The following is an 18,525-nucleotide window of genomic DNA, read 5'->3' as shown; positions in this document are numbered from 1 at the left end:
AAGCTTAAAATATAAAAATTCAAAATTTTCTATATTCTTTGTTGCAAAAAGATAAATAATTGTTGAACCACAATGTCAAAAAATTATCGGAGTTGTAGCTTTTATCTTTCTTCTAATCGGAAATCATTGTGTATTATGTTTGAAACTTTTAAATTTGTTTTTTTTAAATATATCGTATGTTTCTTTCTGATTCAAAGATTGCTACTTAAATATCACATAAATTTCATTTAAAATTCAGAAATTTTAATTGATTTTTTTTCCAATTATCTTTGGATCAGGAAGGATTAATTTAAAAGAAGCTGTAAAGCAAAATATTTTTTATCGAGTTTACTTTAGAATATTTTCAAGTCTCTCCAATAGCGAAAAATAATTGCGTATTTTTATTGCCTTAATGTGACTTACAAGAGTATACTTGGGCTCCAATATTTAGAGAAATATAAATATAAAAAGTCGGCAGCTATATATTGTTATAGTTATCCCAGGTAGTAAGAGATACAACAAAAAATCTCGCGTTTGTCGTCATTTGTCTCATCAGTCTTATCTAACTCGCGTTTCCAAAGTGTCAACTGCTTTACGAATTTAAATGTGTGCACGTAGCCTTTTTTTCTCGAAAAAATACTCGATATCTTTCTTTTGCCATAATTGTGTTCATAGTATGACACGAACAAAGAATAGTTTTTTAATGCGTAGCGTTAAGTGAATCATGTCAGATACGTTATATCGAGAATGTAGTAAAAAAATCAGCATCGTCAATTAATCCGATTAATCGCTCGCGTAATGATTTATTCGAAGCAGCGTGACGCTTTAGGGCGCAATGTCGGAGACTAGTAGAAAGAAACGGCGCTTTAGTTCCTTATTTCTTGTACAGTCAAACTTCCTATTCTTATTTCCATATTTTCTATTCTTTCTTCCTCTCTCCCCCCTTTCTTGCCCCGCTCTCTCGTTACTTTATGTTTGACTTTCGCATGCAAAGAGCGAGGCAACGGAAAAGGAAAATCGGGGAAAGAATAGGAACTATATGTAGCAGGAAAGAATAAGAGAGGCTCGACTATACATTTATGAAAAATTTCTTGATTGCACGAGAAAAAGTAGACAACGATGTTATAGGCCTGGAAATCTGTCTGATCGGCCACGGTCTTCCGCTTGTTATGTATGTGTTTTCTATCGATATACATATTTTAAAATAAATATATATACATCAATACTCTTTTTTTTTATTATCTCTTCTATCATCATCGCTCTGTCATCTCTCGCGAATGCGTTGTCAGCAAAGATCTTGAAATTAGTTAACTAGATGTTCGCTTTTCTATTTTTTTTTCTCATGACGTAAGGTCGAATCCGCGTGTTACCGGCAATAAAAAAATTAGAGAATTTCGAAAATCGAAGAAACTATGGCTAACTTGCTGATGAATCCTGCCAAATTGCGCTTTTACAAGGAGAGATACGAGAGAGAGAACAAATTGATAAGTGTGCGAGAAACATTTACACCTACTATTCGAACGAAATCGTTGACCGGCAAGTTTTATGCGAAACATGACGTTATTCCACCGTGGGAAATTCGACAGGAGGACGTCGATTTGATCAAACGACAGGAGATGACGCCTAAGAATATCTATTCGTTTAGGCCACCGGCGGTGAACATGGAGTAAGTCGACGAGAGACAAGTACGTAGATGAAGAGACTTTTTAGTTGCAATAACAAGTCATTTGCGTCCAGATATGGCTGGTTCTCTGCACCGTTAATACCTATCACGAGGGATCTGAGATTGCGTTTCCCCAGGAAACAATCAGATTTTGTAACATATGAGCTCGCACGAAAACTGCACAAAGGTTTACCGGAGAAAAAATTTGCCGGCGTACCGTTTAGAACATAAATATTCAAGATACTTTGTATGATTTAAAATAAAGATGAAACATCAGCTTGAACGTGTTCGGCGAATTTTCTTCTACATTTCAGAAAAAAATGCTCTCTCGACAATAATATCTATGGTGCCGACTGAACTTTGGAAGAAAATTCGATACATTGATCGAGCTTATGTTGTGTACCGCTGTTCCATGGCAACAGATACTCTTTCGCAAGATGGCATAGGTTCATAAAGGTGTAAAGGTCCCGCGTGTATTTTTAAATCGAGACGTTTGGTTCGGTAGGTCCGGCTACAATACACGAGGCGGAAAATTCATACGTCGCTATAACTCATCATGATTTTGCTGAAGCAAAAAGTGATTATTTCTAAGATCCGGCTACGATGCTGTTAATATCGACCATATGATCGATGTGTCAAACTGTCATCGGAGATGGCAGGCAGGGCTTTCCGCGTTAAAGTACAGCTAGAAGTACACGCGGTACGTATCTTCCCTCTCTCGTCAATTGCATATAATTCTTTCATATATATAAAATTATTCAAAGGAATGTTTTGTTTCCTCTTCTCGCTCTCAGGTAACGTGCCCTGGTGTTTGGTTGTGTCCTAACGGCAAAGTAGCTCTGCGACTCGATATTCTCGACTTTTGCGCGGAAACTCGCAGAATAAGTCCGATTTTCCCGCTGCTGTTCCATGACAAGTTCACCTTCAGCAAAATCTTTGCTCGAATAGCTTCTTTAGCGGAATTGCAACGCACTTTGGAACAAGAGTTTCTGTGTGTGGAATTAATACAATGGACGACACCGGCACATCGTCGAGGCATCACCCTGGCCACGTTCGAGACGAATCTGGCAGATTTACTATACCCTGCGTCGTGTTTCAAGGGTTTATTGGCTGGAGTTGATGTAGATTTGTTGATGGAGCCGACCAAATGCTTTCCTGTACGTCTTCTGTTCATATTCGACTCTGTATCCATTATAAAACTTTTTATCTCTCCGTTTTTGCATAGGGTATCATAGCGCCCAAAATCGAAGTCTCCACTAAAACGATTATCGAGGAAGTGTCTGGCTCCTATGACACAAGTATGAGCAAATGTTATGTCGTCAATCCAAAAATGATTAACTCTAAGGTATGAACGAATGCATGTTTATAATTTATTTTTCCCTCACCCTCTTTCGTATATTCAATGTTTGAGAATTCTTCGGGATTTTTGTAATATCGGTCTTGCGAATCTATCAATTTCAGCAAACGACATGCGGGCAGAGAAAAAGACCGGTCAAAGGTATTATTAGGCAACGAAGAGTCTGCCACACTAAGCCGAGGTCTCAAAGCTGTCGACCGTATGTATTATTATATATTTTTATATTATTTGAACATTAACAATTAAATGTATAAGTATTTTATTTAATCTTGTGATAGATTTCGTCAGAGATCTAGCAGTGTTGGCGATTCTCACCACTGTGATACTACGAATCATGGCATTAAGTGTTATCATTCAATAAAAAAGGATTCTCCATGTATTCGAAAGCAAGCTGAAGCTGTCATGATGTGCGATGATAAGATTCATGTTACGGACAATTGTCCGGTTTGTTTAAAATATAATTGTTACTTTTCTAAATGCTACGATGATTCGGACATAGACAAGAGATACATGGACGTTAAGCGTCGATGTCGCAAACATTTGTCCGAAACCGGGGAATGCTGTTGTATTTGTGAACTGACCAATGCGCGAGAGGAAGCAACGGTGTCATTGTGAGTTGATTGGAAAAAGATGTATGTGTATTTTTCGACTCTTTTACCTTGATATATCTGCTTGTTACAGATTACAATCTAAAATCAGAAATCTGCAGAAAGTTAGAGAAAAATTGTGCCCTACTGAAACTATGGAGTAAGTGAATAAAATTATCATGTCGAAAATAGAACGATATATTCAATTTTGAAAATATTATATTTCAGAATCGAAGAGTGCGATTCGAATTGCGAGTATACTCGGGATCATTCTCGAGGTTACGAATTTTATAAGGATCTAGAAAAATTTTATAAAAGAATGTACAAGCAAGCAAAGATACGAGCGCAAGAAGTCGATGGTTGATATCGAAAAAAAATCGCTGATTAATCTAATTTTTTCTAGACTTTTATATTATAAAATTTGAAAACACAGATCGAACACGATTTTATATACACGATGTTTTATATACACGAAAAAATCTCATTGTCAGAAGACTAGTTGTAATTAATTAAAATAATTAATTGACGTAAGTTGTGTGTACAAGTGTTAATAGCAATTGTTCAATGTTTAATATCTCTTTAGAGATATGTGATAGAAAATAAGATACACCCTGTGTTCTCTTTTTTATCAAAATAACAACTGCATGAAATAAAAGTGAAAAAATTGACTACATACGTAAACGATGAAACATGTAATGTGGAGATACAAGAAGTTTATACATGTAAAAACTATTCTTTCTCCTTCACGCTTTGTACGCTTGACGTCCGTCTCTATATGTTGGTGCGTCGAAGACTCGAGTACCACGTAGAACAACGGATTTACTTAAGAGCGCCGGCGTTCTAAGGTGTAAGCCGCGTCCCTGCGGGGTCCAAGCCTTTAATGAAAGGCGTACGTTTTGTCCACCAGCAATCGCGATCCATCCTATAACAATTATAGCTTTCATGAGATTGAGAATCACGAAACGCAAATATGTTCCTGAAACTTCATATTTATTAAATTAATATTTATTAAATTAACTTCATATTTATTAAATTAATTAAACAAAGATTACCGCCGCTGGAGAGAACAACATCAGCAGCTGACTCGTTCCTCCCAATACCAATGACTTCCATCTCCTTAGATCCTAATGCGGGCCAATGTTTCAATCGCTCCGGATTGCTCTCGGGTACGACGAATGCTTCCGTTTTGAGTAATTCGTCGTATATATTGTCCGCATCAGCAGTATTGGTTACAGTAATTGGCAATTGTCTACTCGAGAATATCGTGCATCTATATATCATGCAAACCGTTTTCATTATACTTGAACATCTTCAACTGATTAATTATTTAATAATTATAATAAATAAATTTTAATAATTATAATAAATATATAATAATTATAAAATATATAATAATTATAATAAATAAATTTTAATAATTTAATAATTATTATTTAATAATTAAATACGAGAGGATACCTAATGAAACCGTCGCCTTCCAAATAATCCAATCTGCCGATTCCGCCCAAAAATATCGTCTGATCTGTTTGTAAAATAAATGTTCTAGGAGAGATTATTCTCCTCGGTAAAACTGATAAGAGTTCTGGTGTCGTTAGCAGATCTAAGATCTGTTCTGGTTGAATGGTACCGGGAGTGTCGTAACACCAGCGGCTGTATTTATATTCTTCCTTAGTTTCGTCGAAACCGAATCGTTCCCTATGATATCTGTATTTTTTTTCCATAAACGGATCGCTCTTAAGTGTCAATTTTGATCGAAATGTCATACCAATGTGACCTTAATTTGAGAGAAAATTATAACATTACAATATTATAACATTTAGTCTTTCGTGCAATAAGCAATAAATGCTTGATGTAAGCGCGATACCTACTTTGCAATGTAGCGTATTTTAATTTACGCGTCGTTTTGAACATATCGTTTTTTATTCGGTTTTCATCATGTTTGAATTGTCGTTCATTTATCAATCGCATCGTTCTCATATAAAGCCGCCATCTAAGGGGATTTAAGATAGGAAACTTCAACAAGTTCAAAGTTGTACCCGGCCAGGGAGAGATTGTCGCACGTTGTATAAGATCCACAGCCTGTACTTTGCAATAATCAGACTGTAGCAACGCATTAAACAGAGAAGACTTGCCCACATTTGTGCATCCAATCACGTAAACGTCTCCTAAAAATTAAAATATATGTTTTATTTGTTTGTATATTTTCTCCCTTCTTAGGATCAATTTTTTCGAATCAATATATTTACCTTTATATTTCCATAGAGAATGTAATTTATTTATTAGTTCTTCTATGCCATATCCAGTTTTTGCAGATATCAGTTCTATGTGTCTGATTTTCTCTTTTTTAATTCCTGCATTTTCCACAGCCTTTGATAGGCATTCCTTAACATGAGTGAAGAAGTGTGGCGAATCCTGAGGTAGTAGGTCAACTTTATTTCCTACCACAAATACTGGTGTCAGAGGATGCAGCACGCTATTTATCTCAGGCCATATGCTACACGGGAAATCCGTAAGATCAACCATTAGGATGACAGCGCATTTCTTTGTTTTTATTACCTTCAGAAGTTTCGGATACTCGTCCGCCGATACTTTCACCTCCAACGTGGTATTATAGTATTTCATGAAGTGGCATCTTTGACAGACCATGACTCGCAGTTCCTTCTCGCTTTTATTCAGAAACAGTTCTGAAGGCAAGTAACCTGGCAGAGCGTGATCTTTGCAATGTAACAAGGCGCCGCATCCGCCACAAGGAACAGAGCTGATTTTAGAGTTGGGATCTGGAGTGCCATAATTGTCGAGCCACATATCTAAGGTATCATCATATTCCTCGACATCGACCATCCAATTAGGTGGAACATTGGACAAGTTGTACTTGTACGAAGAATCCGTTTCTCTTTCCTCTAAATATTCCTTTAAAATGAGCTTTGTCTCTTTGCTAGAAGCTACCTTCTTCTCTTCCAAATATTTATCGTACAGAGCTTTATATTTGTCATTCAAAGGTATTGCCAATTCATCAAAATTATTATCATTTACATTCTCCGACGACATCTTTACATTACTATATTCATCAGTACTCGCATATGGCATATGCACAGATTTAATAGGTTTTGTCGGTTGCTCTTCTGTACATGCTTCCTGCAGATGACTGTCATTGCTCTCATCATTTTTCTTATCTAAGAGTATACTGTAGACAGGCTTCATAAGTCTGTCAACCCGCATTTGACTATCAATAAATTCCATCTTCTTCTTCTGCATAAAACGCTTCATATAATTCATTGTCACCTTATTACGATCTAGATAATCGCAATAAATCAATTTCTCTCGCAGTGCCTCGACCCTGGGATCGAGCAATGAACCAGCATTCTTTTTTATATCACATTTCGTGGAATAACCAAAAGTTTGAACTAGGTGCTTGTATCTGTTGCGATAGATTTTCAGGTGACAGTACGTATTACCTACATAATTTTTCCACGTTGTATGGCTCGCCGGAATAATTAATTTTACACTATTTATCGATAGCATGGTGAAGATATTGAATGTGTTTCTCAATGCGACATTTATCACAGGTTATTTGAAAGGTTAGATTCTGTAAAATGTGAAAAATAAAATAACTGTTTATATGATTCGGAATATAATTAAAGAGAATAACAAAGGATCGAACTTACTGTCAAGTAGAATTACTTTTTATTTAATGTACTTGCAGTTTTGCATATGTGCACCGGCTTGTAAATCTATGTAAACCAGAATGCATAGAGAAGACTGAGAAATGTCATGGCCTGTTTTTAGATGATCTCTGAAAGCGATACTCCCTCTATGAACATTGAAAACGTGGACATGAACTACAAAGCCAACGTCCATGAATGTTCTCAGAGGGTAATGTATAATGTGCACAATTTTTGATTTTGTTCCGTGCTATGTGCACGAAATGGCGGTAGCACTAGTGCTGTATAACAAGATACTTATGTATGCAAATTGATAGTAAATAAATTATTCAATCGCAAAAGATACTGTAATATTCAAAGATGAAATAAATATTTTTCTATATTCATTGTCATATTTATATCTTTTTATTTACAAAACACAAAATGTCTGCTGAGAGATAAAAGCAATTTTAACTGTATTTTTCTATAAATCTTCTTAATTAACAGTAAACTGATCTTTGATATTTATCAATCACTTTTTAATTATTTAAAAATTTAATTATTAATATATGTATAGAATTTGTCAAATTAATCACTGATTCTTCTGAAGTTTTTATAATTAAGACTCGAAAAATATAGATGTTGCAAAATATTTTAAGTCTCTTCCTTTATATAAAATATAAAGAATTCATATGTTCCATTCTAATATAGCTAACATTATTTATATATTTTTATTATAATTTTCATACTAGCATAATATTTTTATATAATACTTTATATAATGCAATGTACTAAATTATAAAATTTAATATTACAAAATAGTATTATTATTAATAAATAGATTGTCTTTTAGTTTCTAATTATTTTCAATCACTATGCATTTCTATCCAATATATTCTTTTCTTCGAGTTCTTGGATTATTATGGTAATAATTGTTTTTATTATGACTTTCATGTATATTTCTTATATTCAAATATAATCGATTCTAATGAATATCAGATTAAGAAGAGGCCATAAAATAATCAATAGGCTTAATAATTGGAACTTTATAAATGACGTGTAAGTCATAAAGTTAGAGTTTTTATGATTTGTTTATTATAATTGAATGTCGTTCTTAAATATAATAATAATTTTGAAAAAATTTTAGATTTATATACAATTTTAGATTTATATACAAGAGATTTTTTGGATTTATATATATGTATGAAAAGATTCAGTCCCCTTGTAAAATCATTCTATTCTGTTTTTAATGTAGTTAACACATTCTCATTGAACTTAATTAAATTCCAGAATTTTTTCTCTCCGAAATTATCATTGCTATCCATGTTAATCTCAGTAGGGCTAGCAATATGCAGATACTGAAATTCCTTTTTTGAAGGATCTAATTTCGACCATTTTACACCAGCCACGTTTGGAATTCTGAAAAAAATTCAAGAATCAGAATGAATATATGAAACGATATGCGAATCTTTGACGCTTACCCATTTGTAGCAAAAGATATACAAAAGTCGATTAAGAGCTTTTGCATATCGCGATCTTGTTGCGTTGTTGTTGGATCCACACTGGGAATATCTAATATATATAATGTATCATCGCCATGGCAGACACCTAAATAACAAACGAGAAATAATATTTATAAAACTCTCCCTTTTGATATGTAATCCTCATTTTTATATGCGAATATTCAAAACAATTTCCATGATAAATTTACCGTAATTATTAGTTGTACCACTCAAGAAATCACTAAAACTTTGCTTTCCTCTATACGCAAAATAATAATACCAGACTGGATTCCGATTTACTTTGGCTTGCATTCGCGCAGCCTTCTCACTATCGACCATGAAGAAGCGATCACTCGCCATTTGTATCAGTTGTTTTGTAGTTGTCTGGTTTATTGGTTTCTTATCGAAATAATGCTTCTTGATGAGGCGACCAATCTCGACATGTTTCTCTTTTGGGATGGTGTAATTAAAATCTAGGAAATGCGGACCAAGAAAATCCCAGTTGTCGTTTAATTGTTTCAGATTTTCATTGGCAATCAAATCTACAATAATAAATTAATATCGATAAGAGCCTACAGATATTTAAAACATTTTTCTAATTATCCATAATATTATTTTTACCAGCTACGGGATAAAGGCCCTCTTCACTCGTTACGCTTGTAATCCAAGGTATATCTTGTACATCACCGTTATTCACGATTTCAACTGGTGTCCTATCGATGAAAGCAGTATCATTGTTGACTTTTTCAATTACTGGTCCGAAAGGAGTGAAGGGATTGAAGTAGAACGGCTAAAATCATAAGATAAATATAAAAATTTTTTACTTTCTGGGTTGAGAGGAAATCGCGTTGTTTCTTTTGCAAAATTCTCCGAAACTCACCATAAATTCGCTTGTAGCCTGTACGATATCTCGAACAGGTCGATATCTTAAGCAATCTATCATGTCTCTAGAGGAATTTGTAGAGCATCCCATTAAAGCGCTCAGTTTTTTAGTTTTCTCTAAAGAATTCTCAGTTTGCGCCCAACAATCGAACGCTGTTCCGCTGAACGACATTCCTCCTATGTGATAAATTGCAAAGTACGATATAATTGTAATAGATATTAATAATTTAGTTACTGTTACTTCGATCTTGATGCGTGTATCATTTTGTAAAAATACCTTGGAAGAGTCCCGCACTCATTGGCGATAAGTAGTGATAATGCACACTTGCACCACCAGCACTTACACCAAATAAAGTTACTCTGTTCGGATCGCCACCGAACGACTCGATATTCTGGGATACCCAGCGAAGTGCCATATTTTGATCTTTTAGACCCATGTTGCCAGGAACTACTTCATCTTCCGTGCTAAGAAAACCTAATATTTTTGATAATTTAGAACAAAAATTTTGAATCGTCAAGCGGGACAACGAATTTGCATTATAACACATTTGATCAAATAAATTTTAATATTGGAAGTATTGTATAATTTTTTCTAATAAAATGCTGAGATAATTTCATATATGATATATTGTATGATGGTATTACCCATTGGTCCTAATCGATAGTTAATTGTGACGAGTATGACATCGCTATTCATCAAATATGTGGCTCTATAAATCATACCGCTACCATACTGAAAAGCGCCACCATGGATCCAAAACAATACTGGCATAGAAATGTTGTTTTCCGTTTTGTTTTGTACTGGCACATAAATATTTAAATATAAACAATCTTCGGCGCCTTCGACTTTTTCCGTAGAATCGTAAGGAAATTGAGCATATTGAATGCACGGAGAACCGAATTTCGTAGCCGGTAACTCGCCAATCCATGCTGGTATTGGTTGAGGAGGCTGTGAGAAAAAAACGAAAAAAAAAACTTTTAGGACATTTTTATGAATATTTAATGTGAGAAAAATTTTATAAAAATTGTTCTTAAGCAAATTGACGGAATACAAATCTTTGATCAAATGTAAAATTATTAGTATCTATTATTTCATGATTCAATTCTGTTTCACTTTATAAAGAATGCCATTTCAAGAAATACAGCTGCTAAAATATATAAGTCAATAATTAATCTAAGATTATGCACGTACCTTGAATCTTAATTTTTCAATAGGTGGTAACGCATAAGGAATCCCTTCGTATGCCTCGTATTTTCTGCCATTCTGCGATAACTTATAATAGCCTTTCAGTGCTCCTGAGGGAGTTTTGACTGTTGGTGCAGTCTCATTTGAATTTACTGATATGGCTAAGTTTAAACAAAGCAGAACGATCAGTAACTTTACCATCATAATATTGAGCATCGTACTGTCTTTTGTAGAAACCATTACGAATCGACACTTCTCTGATTCTAGTCGCTATTTATATTACTCAGCATATTGTACTACTACCTATCCTTATCTCTCAACAAATAAATATTTATATCATATACACGGGAATTAGATAGGACTATTCTAAAGGGAAATGTTTTAAATCTCATGTATGTTTTTAGATATATCATTAGTATCTGTTTTCGAAAGGAAAGATGGATTAATGATAAAAGGGATTAATGATAAGAATAGATTTAGCAACGGATTAGATTAATGGTAAAAATAACAATTTATTATCTAAAAGAATGTTCCCGAGATAAATTTTTATCGTTTTGATGAGAACACAGAAATAAATGCTGAATTTAAAAAAAATATATTATATATATATATATATATATATATATATATATGTATTGTTACGCCCAGGGCGAGGACTTCGATATATATCGAAGGCGCGCTCAAAGAAATCGGCCGCTCGCGGGAAATATATATATATATATATATATATATATATATATAATAGTATATATATAAATAAAATAAATTTGAAACATGATTACATATGATGATATGTGATGATATATGATTTTTTAATTTTTTGCATAATTTATTTTTTGCCAAACAAGGTACAATAAATCTTAGCTAAACTAATATTTGAATTTTTTTAAAACATTGTCGAAATACATATAGAGATCGAAGTTATAAGAAAGTAAAAAAAAAATTTGGATCTGTGATTTAAATGATGATATATGATTTTTTAATTTTTTGCATAATTTAATTTTTGCCAAACAAGGTACAATAAATCTTAGCTAAACTAATATTTGAATTTTTTTAAAACAATATCGAAATATATATAGAGATCGAAGTTATGAGAAAGTAAAAAAAAAATTTGGATCTGTGATTTAAATTCTTTCGAAACGAACAAGACGAAATTTAATGTAATAAATATCTTTATTATTTACTACATCTATATATCTTTATTACTTCTATTATATATCTTTACTACATCTATATATCTTTATATCTTATTTACACTCGTTTTTATATCTTCTCGTATCATTTCGCTTTTTATGTTATATTTGAGTTCAGTTTGAGAATATATTGTTACTTAATCCTATTTACATGATCATCCATAATTACAAGTAAAAATAAAGCCAATAAAATGTTGTAAATTTCGTTACGATTCTTCGATTCTCAATTTCTTGATGAATAATAATTATTTATCTAACAATTTATATACAAAATCAAATATATTTTGTTACGGTATTTTAAAATGCGAACATAAATTAATTATTAATAAATTATAAATTAAATGATTATTATATTATGGCTTTAAATTAGATCAATCTTTCAATCTTATAATTTATGTTAATATATTACGTGTATCAATAATGGAGATACCATTTTCTCTCTATTTTATATTCTCTATTTTTAAATTCAATCCGTTTTGATGCATTGTGCATCGATAAAAAGCATTGTCCAGACAAAATACACGTAAATTTTGTGCCTATAATATTATTTATAATATTATTTATAATATTGATGTTTGAATTTAATATCGTATTAATATCCCAATAGAAATGTAAAGATATACTTTTATTAAAGTTTAAAATATATTATTATTAAAAAAAAACTTCAAATTCACTCCGAGATATTAAATTAAATGGATGCAGAAATGGTTACATGTATATGTATACAGATAAACGATAAAAAATAGGAAATAAGATATCTAAAGTTTTCTATGAAATAAAAATAAATTAATTCTTACCGGTACGATGCGGAACAGCATTATAGTGTTCAGTAAATGTAATTAAATAGAAATAAACTCAAGTCATACATAAACTGGTAATAAAATGAATAATTAAGATTTAGGAAAATTGTTGGATTGTTATCCATTTAAACTTAAACTTCCTCCCATTTTTTAAACTCACACTTTTTCCCTCTTTTTTTGTACAGAGAGAAACCTGAGGACGAATCGGAAGGCGGTTTTATCGCCCAATCGACAGAAATAAATTCTAGTCTTAACAGGACTTGAAGCCATTACCCTTTATAAGGCAAGCAAGAGCCTTACTGGCTCAGCCACACGCTGCTACAAGATTTAGGAAAATTATTGCATGTAATTCTTTTTAAATATATGCTTTATGGAAACTAAACGAAAATCTATTTTTCATTTTAATTATTAATTTTAAATAATATTAAAATATATATATGTATGTATATTTATTTATATTTATATATATGAATATCATTTAATATTTTATATAATTTAAAGTACAGTTTATATATACAATACATATAAAATATTTTAATATTTCATATTAATCAAATAAATTAAAATAAAGGCAAATAATTAATTTCATAAATAATAAATATATAATAAAATAAAATATAATAAATTATAAATTACGTTCGATGGATCGTTATTTTCATTTCTCTTGTTCATTTTTTCTTACTCCTTCATCGCATTCGCTTGAAATTCATTTACGAAAAAAGTAATTATGCACTAATCAACACGGTCATATAGCAATTTGACGCTTTGTACAATATTCGCGACGTTATACCACGCCTTTTGTCGGAATGCTTCGTATTATTGAACTGAATTCTTTTTCTAAACGCGAGTGAATATGAGTACCATGAGGAAACAGCAAAGGATAAAGAAGAAAGGAGAAGGACATCTGGAAAAGTATTGAACAGCCAGAGAGCAATGAGAGAGTCTGAAGCAGCCAGAGAGATATGCGGTGAGTCATTTATAAAAATTATTTATTATATATATATATATATATATATATATATATATATATATGTAAGTCGTGGTACGTAAAATATTTCGGCAACGAACTATCAGTAACATAAAGTTCGACACTGTCTTAAGCAATAATATTTTCATTAATTCATTTTAACACAGCATATTTTATATTTCGACATATTTCTTATCATTCGAGTTTTTTTTATTCTTATCTCACATGCATACATAAGTGGAAATAAATAATTAAAAAGAGAGTTAAGCAAGAGTTAATTAACAATCACATATATTACCATTAACATTGTTAGAAAACTGAGATTAGCAGTAATTTTATTAATAATGGTTATATATCAGTAATTTTCTCATTATTATTTATTAACATTTCTGTGAATTAAATTCTAATTTTTCTGTAATTGAAGAAAATTACTATCTATATATTTATATATATATCCTAATGGCACCATCTTATGTCCCCCTTGAAACCATATAACTTTTGTTTGAAACATTTTTCTCTAAATTGCTTCGTTTACGAGATATAAATTTGTAACACTATACGTGAGCCACCTTATATATATATATATATATATATATATATATATATATATATATATTAAAGTATCGATTTTAATAAATATCAGATTAAAAAATATCAGGAAAAAAAGAATTACAAAAAATTGATAGGCTTAACAGCTGTGACATAGTTATAAATGATGTGGTAAGTCCTAAAGTTACATCTTTCATGATTTATATATTATAGTGGAACGTCATTCTTAAAATACAATGTAAGAAGGAATTCAAATAAGTGCAAGTGCAAGTTAAAATAATTTTTGTTTTCCAAAATCAATTGTTTTCATCTTGCTTTATTATTATTAGAAGAGATTCGTAAATATAAGTGCACATATACAAAATTAAGCATTATGTTAATTTTTAATAAAAATTAGTTGCGTAAAATATAGATGAAAGAGTCGAATTTCCTTGTAGAATCATTCAAAGCACTTCTTCTCAATTTCTTTTCGTGGTCAACACATTCTCGTTAAACTTAAGTGAATTCCAGAATGTTTCATCCCCGAAATCAGCATTGCTACCCGTGTTAATCTCAGTCGGACTTGCAATATGCAAATAATGAAATTCCTTATCTGAAGGTTCTAATTGCGACCAATTTGCACCATACATTTTTGCAATTCTGAAAAAATTGAAGAATGAGAATTGATATATGTACGACATTCGAATATTTGACGCTTACCCATTTGTAGCAAAAGATACACAATTGTCGATTAAGACTTTTTGCATGTCGCGATCTCGTTGCGTTGTTGTTGGATCCACCCAGGGAGTATCTAATATATATGCTATATCATCGCCATGGCAGACACCTAAATAACAAACACGAAGTAATGTTTATAAAATTCTTCTCTTTGAAATGTAATCTTCTTTTTTATATGCGAATTTCCAAAGCAATTTTCATGATAGACTTACCGTAATTATTAGTTGTACCGCTCATATATTCACTTAAACTTTGATTTCCTCTGTACGAGAAATAAGAATACCGGACTGGACTCTTATTTACTTTGGCTTGCATTAGCGCAGCCTTTTTACTGTCGACATAGAAGAAGCGGTCACTCGCCATTTGTACCAGTTGGCTTGTAGTTGTCTGATCTATTGATTTGTTACCGAAATAATGCTCCTTGATAACACGAGCAACCTCGACATGGTTCTTTTTTGGGATGGTGTAATAAAAGTCTAGGAATTGAGGAGCGAGTTGATCCCAGTTGTCGTTTAATCGTTTCAGAGCTGTATCGTTAGCGATGAATTCTACAAAAATAAATTAATATCGATAAGAGTCTGTAGATATTTAAAAAACATTTTTCTAATTATAAAAATATTATTTTTACCAGCTACGGGAAAAAGGCCGTCTTGACTCACTACGCTTGTAATCCAAGGTAAATCTTGCACTTCACTGTTACTCACGATTTCAATTGGTGTCTTATCGATGAAAGGTGCATGGCTGCCAACTTTTTCAACAACTGGTCCGAAAGGAGTGAAGAAATCATATAAGAAAACCTAAAATCATAAGAGGAATATAAAAAATTTCTACTTTTTACGTTGAGAGGACATATTGTTGTTTCTTTTATAAAATTTTCCGAAATGAGTCTCACCATAAATGCGTGTGTAGCATGGACGATATCTCGAGCTGGTCGATATCTTAAGCAATTTATCATATCTTTAGAGGTAGTTGTAGGGCATCCCATTAATGCGCTCAATTTCTTAGTTTTCTCTAAAGAACCTTTAGCTTGCGTCCAAATATCGAAAGCTGTTCCGCTGTACGACATTCCTCCTATTCGATAAAATGCAAAGTACAAAAATTAGTAGTATAGTTAGAAATATTTTAATTACTGCTATCTCGGTTTCGCTGCGTATTATCCTATAAAATACCTCGGAAGAGCCCCACGCTCAGTGGCGATAAGTAGTGATATTGCACACTTGCACCACCAGCACTGTGACCAATTAAAGTTATTCCTTTCGGATCGCCACCGAACGATTTGATATTGTGGGATACCCAGCGAAGTGCCATATTTTGATCTTTTAGACCCATATTGCCAGGAACTACCTTATCTTCCGTGCTAAGAAAACCTAATATTTTTGATAATTTAGAACAAAAATTTTGAATTATGAAAAGACAAACGAAACAATAAATTTTCTGTCACACAATAATTTCCTATCATCTACATTACAACACATTTGGACAGATAAATTTTAATATTGGAAATATTGTATAATTTTTTCTAATGAAATGCTGAAATAATTTCATATATTATACGATTTATATTATTATATTATTACATCCATTATATTATTACATATATTATATTATTACATTATTACATATTATTACATTATATTATACATTTATCTTATTACATACCCATCGGTCCCAATCGATAGTCAATTGTGACGAGTATGACATCTCTATCCATCAAATATTTGGCTCCATAATTCTTGCCACTATCATATTGGAAAGCGCCACCGTGGAGCCAAAACAATACCGGCAAAGGAATCTTGTTTTCCGTCTTGTTTCGTACTGGTACATAAATATTTAAACACAAGCAATCTTCGGCACCCTCGACTTTACCGTAAGGAAATTCAGTGTATTGAATGCACTGAGAACAGAATTGCGTAGCCGATAATTCGCCGATCCATCGCGATGTTGGTTGAGGAGGCTGCGAGAAAAAAAACGAGATAAGAAAATACATTTAATTAGGATTTTTTTATGAATATTTAATATGAGAAAAATTTTATAAAAATTGTTCCTAAATGAAAAGACATAATTGACGGAATATTCAATATTTTTTATCAAATGTAAAATTATTAGTATCTATTATTTCACGATTGAATTCTGTCTCACTTGATAAGGATTGCCATTCCGACAAATACAGCTGCTAAAATATTTAAGTCAATAATTAATCTAAGATTATGCACGTACCTTGAATCTTAATTTTCCAACAGGTGGTAACGCATAAGGAATCCCTTCGTATGCCTCGTATTTTCTGCCATTCTGCGATAACTTATAATAGCCTTTCAGTTTTCCTAAGTGAGTTTTGACTCTTGGTGCAGTCTTGTCTGAATTTACTAGTATGGCTAAGTTTAAACAAAGCAAAACGATCAGTAGTCTTATAAGCATGGTATTTAGTGCTGTGTGCGTCTTTTGCAGAAATTATTGCGAACTGGCACTTCTCCGGCGCTAGTCACTGGTTATTTATATTATTCAATATATTGTTATCAGTATATTGATATTACTTAATGTCACCTGTTTTTATCTTCCATACAAATACATTCATAACATACATATGGAAATTATAAAGCCAAAAGAAAGTCAGTATCAATATCATGATGGCCTATAGTTGTATGTGAATTGCTTTATCACATGTTCTGAATGTCGTGTATGTTTCAGATACAATAATTAATATCTTCGTTTTACTGTTTTCGAAAAGAGACGGATAAAAGTAGTGATAGAACTTTGACAATTTATTTTCTGATAGAACGTTTCCGTCATGAGATATATACTTTTAAAAAATAGTGATAAGAATTTGACGATCTATTTTCTGAAAGAAGTTTCCGGCATATGTGCTTATTACATAATCACATTTCACTTTATTCCAAGAATTTAAATCACGGATTCAAATTTTTTATTTTCGATTTTTTATGAGTTTAACTCTGCATGTATTTTCGATACTGTTTAAAAAAACGATTTGTTAAGCATAATTATATCAATTGGTCATCTTTGCATATGCAAATAAAATTATGTAACAATATAAAATCATGTAAATATATAATTATATAGTATATATAACTTAATAAACACTTTTATATTAGTTTTGAATTATCATCTTATTAAGTATGAATTTTGTCCTTTTTATTTTTTGCTGCATATTTTTTAGCATGTTTTGAAAAAATAAAATTATTTTCAATGCAATGTGTATATGTTTGCTCTATGTGACATTCGTGCAGAAGCTCAATTATGAATAAATCAAAATTTTTTAATAATTTAAATCAATTTAATTAATTAAGATTGACTCAAATATTATGTCATGATTCTTGATTGAAAGTCAAATTCCATAAAATTTAATTTGTATTTTAATTATGAAGAGAATACATTTTTATCTTTTTGTATTTAAAAAAATTATATATCTTTCTATTATATAAATTATCAAATAGTACATATACTTTTCCTTGAATTAAAACTGAAAGGCAAACTTATAAATCGTTTT

General features: G+C 31.6%; 4 protein-coding genes across 4 annotated transcripts; 2 read left to right on the top strand and 2 right to left on the bottom strand.

Annotated features, from left to right (window-relative positions):
• The first annotated feature begins 282 nt into the window (after window positions 1–282).
• On the top strand, window positions 283–1,937 carry LOC112639513. The gene is made up of 2 exons (XM_025413698.1): window positions 283–1,645; window positions 1,717–1,937. Exons 1-2 carry the CDS (start codon window positions 1,392–1,394, stop codon window positions 1,871–1,873), a joined length of 411 nt encoding a protein of 136 aa, XP_025269483.1. The 5' UTR covers window positions 283–1,391; the 3' UTR covers window positions 1,874–1,937.
• A 319-nt stretch (window positions 1,938–2,256) lies between these two features.
• On the top strand, window positions 2,257–4,021 carry LOC105253140 (spermatogenesis-associated protein 6). Its single transcript, XM_011260973.3, has 7 exons — window positions 2,257–2,342; window positions 2,437–2,799; window positions 2,868–2,987; window positions 3,104–3,198; window positions 3,278–3,610; window positions 3,681–3,746; window positions 3,815–4,021. The coding sequence occupies exons 1-7, from the start codon at window positions 2,295–2,297 to the stop codon at window positions 3,948–3,950; spliced, it is 1,161 nt and encodes a 386-aa protein (XP_011259275.1). The 5' UTR covers window positions 2,257–2,294; the 3' UTR covers window positions 3,951–4,021.
• Window positions 4,022–4,288: 267 nt separating this feature from the next.
• On the bottom strand, window positions 4,289–7,331 carry LOC105253139 (nitric oxide-associated protein 1). Its single transcript, XM_011260972.3, has 6 exons — window positions 7,252–7,331; window positions 5,833–7,172; window positions 5,455–5,751; window positions 5,045–5,360; window positions 4,639–4,856; window positions 4,289–4,508 (listed from the first exon to the last, which is right to left on the bottom strand). The coding sequence occupies exons 2-6, from the start codon at window positions 7,106–7,108 to the stop codon at window positions 4,330–4,332; spliced, it is 2,286 nt and encodes a 761-aa protein (XP_011259274.1). The 5' UTR covers window positions 7,109–7,172; window positions 7,252–7,331; the 3' UTR covers window positions 4,289–4,329.
• Window positions 7,332–8,447: 1,116 nt separating this feature from the next.
• On the bottom strand, window positions 8,448–17,510 carry LOC105253145. The gene is made up of 16 exons (XM_011260979.2): window positions 17,241–17,510; window positions 16,683–16,977; window positions 16,193–16,390; window positions 15,916–16,094; window positions 15,652–15,820; window positions 15,236–15,571; window positions 15,006–15,132; window positions 14,774–14,945; window positions 10,804–11,067; window positions 10,257–10,560; window positions 9,889–10,086; window positions 9,610–9,788; window positions 9,351–9,519; window positions 8,939–9,271; window positions 8,709–8,835; window positions 8,448–8,646 (listed from the first exon to the last, which is right to left on the bottom strand). Exons 1-16 carry the CDS (start codon window positions 17,436–17,438, stop codon window positions 8,463–8,465), a joined length of 3,432 nt encoding a protein of 1,143 aa, XP_011259281.2. The 5' UTR covers window positions 17,439–17,510; the 3' UTR covers window positions 8,448–8,462.
• Between the last annotated feature and the right edge of the window lie 1,015 nt (window positions 17,511–18,525).

This window comes from Camponotus floridanus, unplaced genomic scaffold (genome assembly GCF_003227725.1).
Source record: "Camponotus floridanus strain SB8 unplaced genomic scaffold, Cflo_v7.5 scaffold7, whole genome shotgun sequence".
Taxonomy (NCBI): Eukaryota; Metazoa; Arthropoda; class Insecta; order Hymenoptera; family Formicidae; genus Camponotus; species Camponotus floridanus.
The sequence above is the reverse complement of the archived record's forward strand: the minus strand, read 5'-3'. Positions and strand labels throughout refer to the sequence as shown.

Coding starts and splice junctions, on each gene's coding strand:
- LOC112639513 (XM_025413698.1), top strand. CDS start 1,392: ATGGCTAACTTGCTGATGAATCCTGCCAAATTGCGCTTTTACAAGGAG. Junction 1,646..1,716: donor CCACCGGCGGTGAACATGGA/GTAAGTCGACGA, acceptor ATTTGCGTCCAG/ATATGGCTGGTTCTCTGCAC.
- LOC105253140 (XM_011260973.3), top strand. CDS start 2,295: ATGGCAGGCAGGGCTTTCCGCGTTAAAGTACAGCTAGAAGTACACGCG. Junction 2,988..3,103: donor CAAAAATGATTAACTCTAAG/GTATGAACGAAT, acceptor TATCAATTTCAG/CAAACGACATGCGGGCAGAG. Junction 3,199..3,277: donor AGGTCTCAAAGCTGTCGACC/GTATGTATTATT, acceptor ATCTTGTGATAG/ATTTCGTCAGAGATCTAGCA.
- LOC105253145 (XM_011260979.2), bottom strand. CDS start 17,438: ATGCTTATAAGACTACTGATCGTTTTGCTTTGTTTAAACTTAGCCATA. Junction 15,572..15,651: donor CGGCCTTTTTCCCGTAGCTG/GTAAAAATAATA, acceptor TTATTTTTGTAG/AATTCATCGCTAACGATACA. Junction 8,647..8,708: donor ATATCTTTTGCTACAAATGG/GTAAGCGTCAAA, acceptor AATTTTTTTCAG/AATTCCAAACGTGGCTGGTG.
- LOC105253139 (XM_011260972.3), bottom strand. CDS start 7,108: ATGCTATCGATAAATAGTGTAAAATTAATTATTCCGGCGAGCCATACA. Junction 5,752..5,832: donor TTCTCTATGGAAATATAAAG/GTAAATATATTG, acceptor TTTAATTTTTAG/GAGACGTTTACGTGATTGGA. Junction 4,857..5,044: donor GAAGGCGACGGTTTCATTAG/GTATCCTCTCGT, acceptor CATGATATATAG/ATGCACGATATTCTCGAGTA.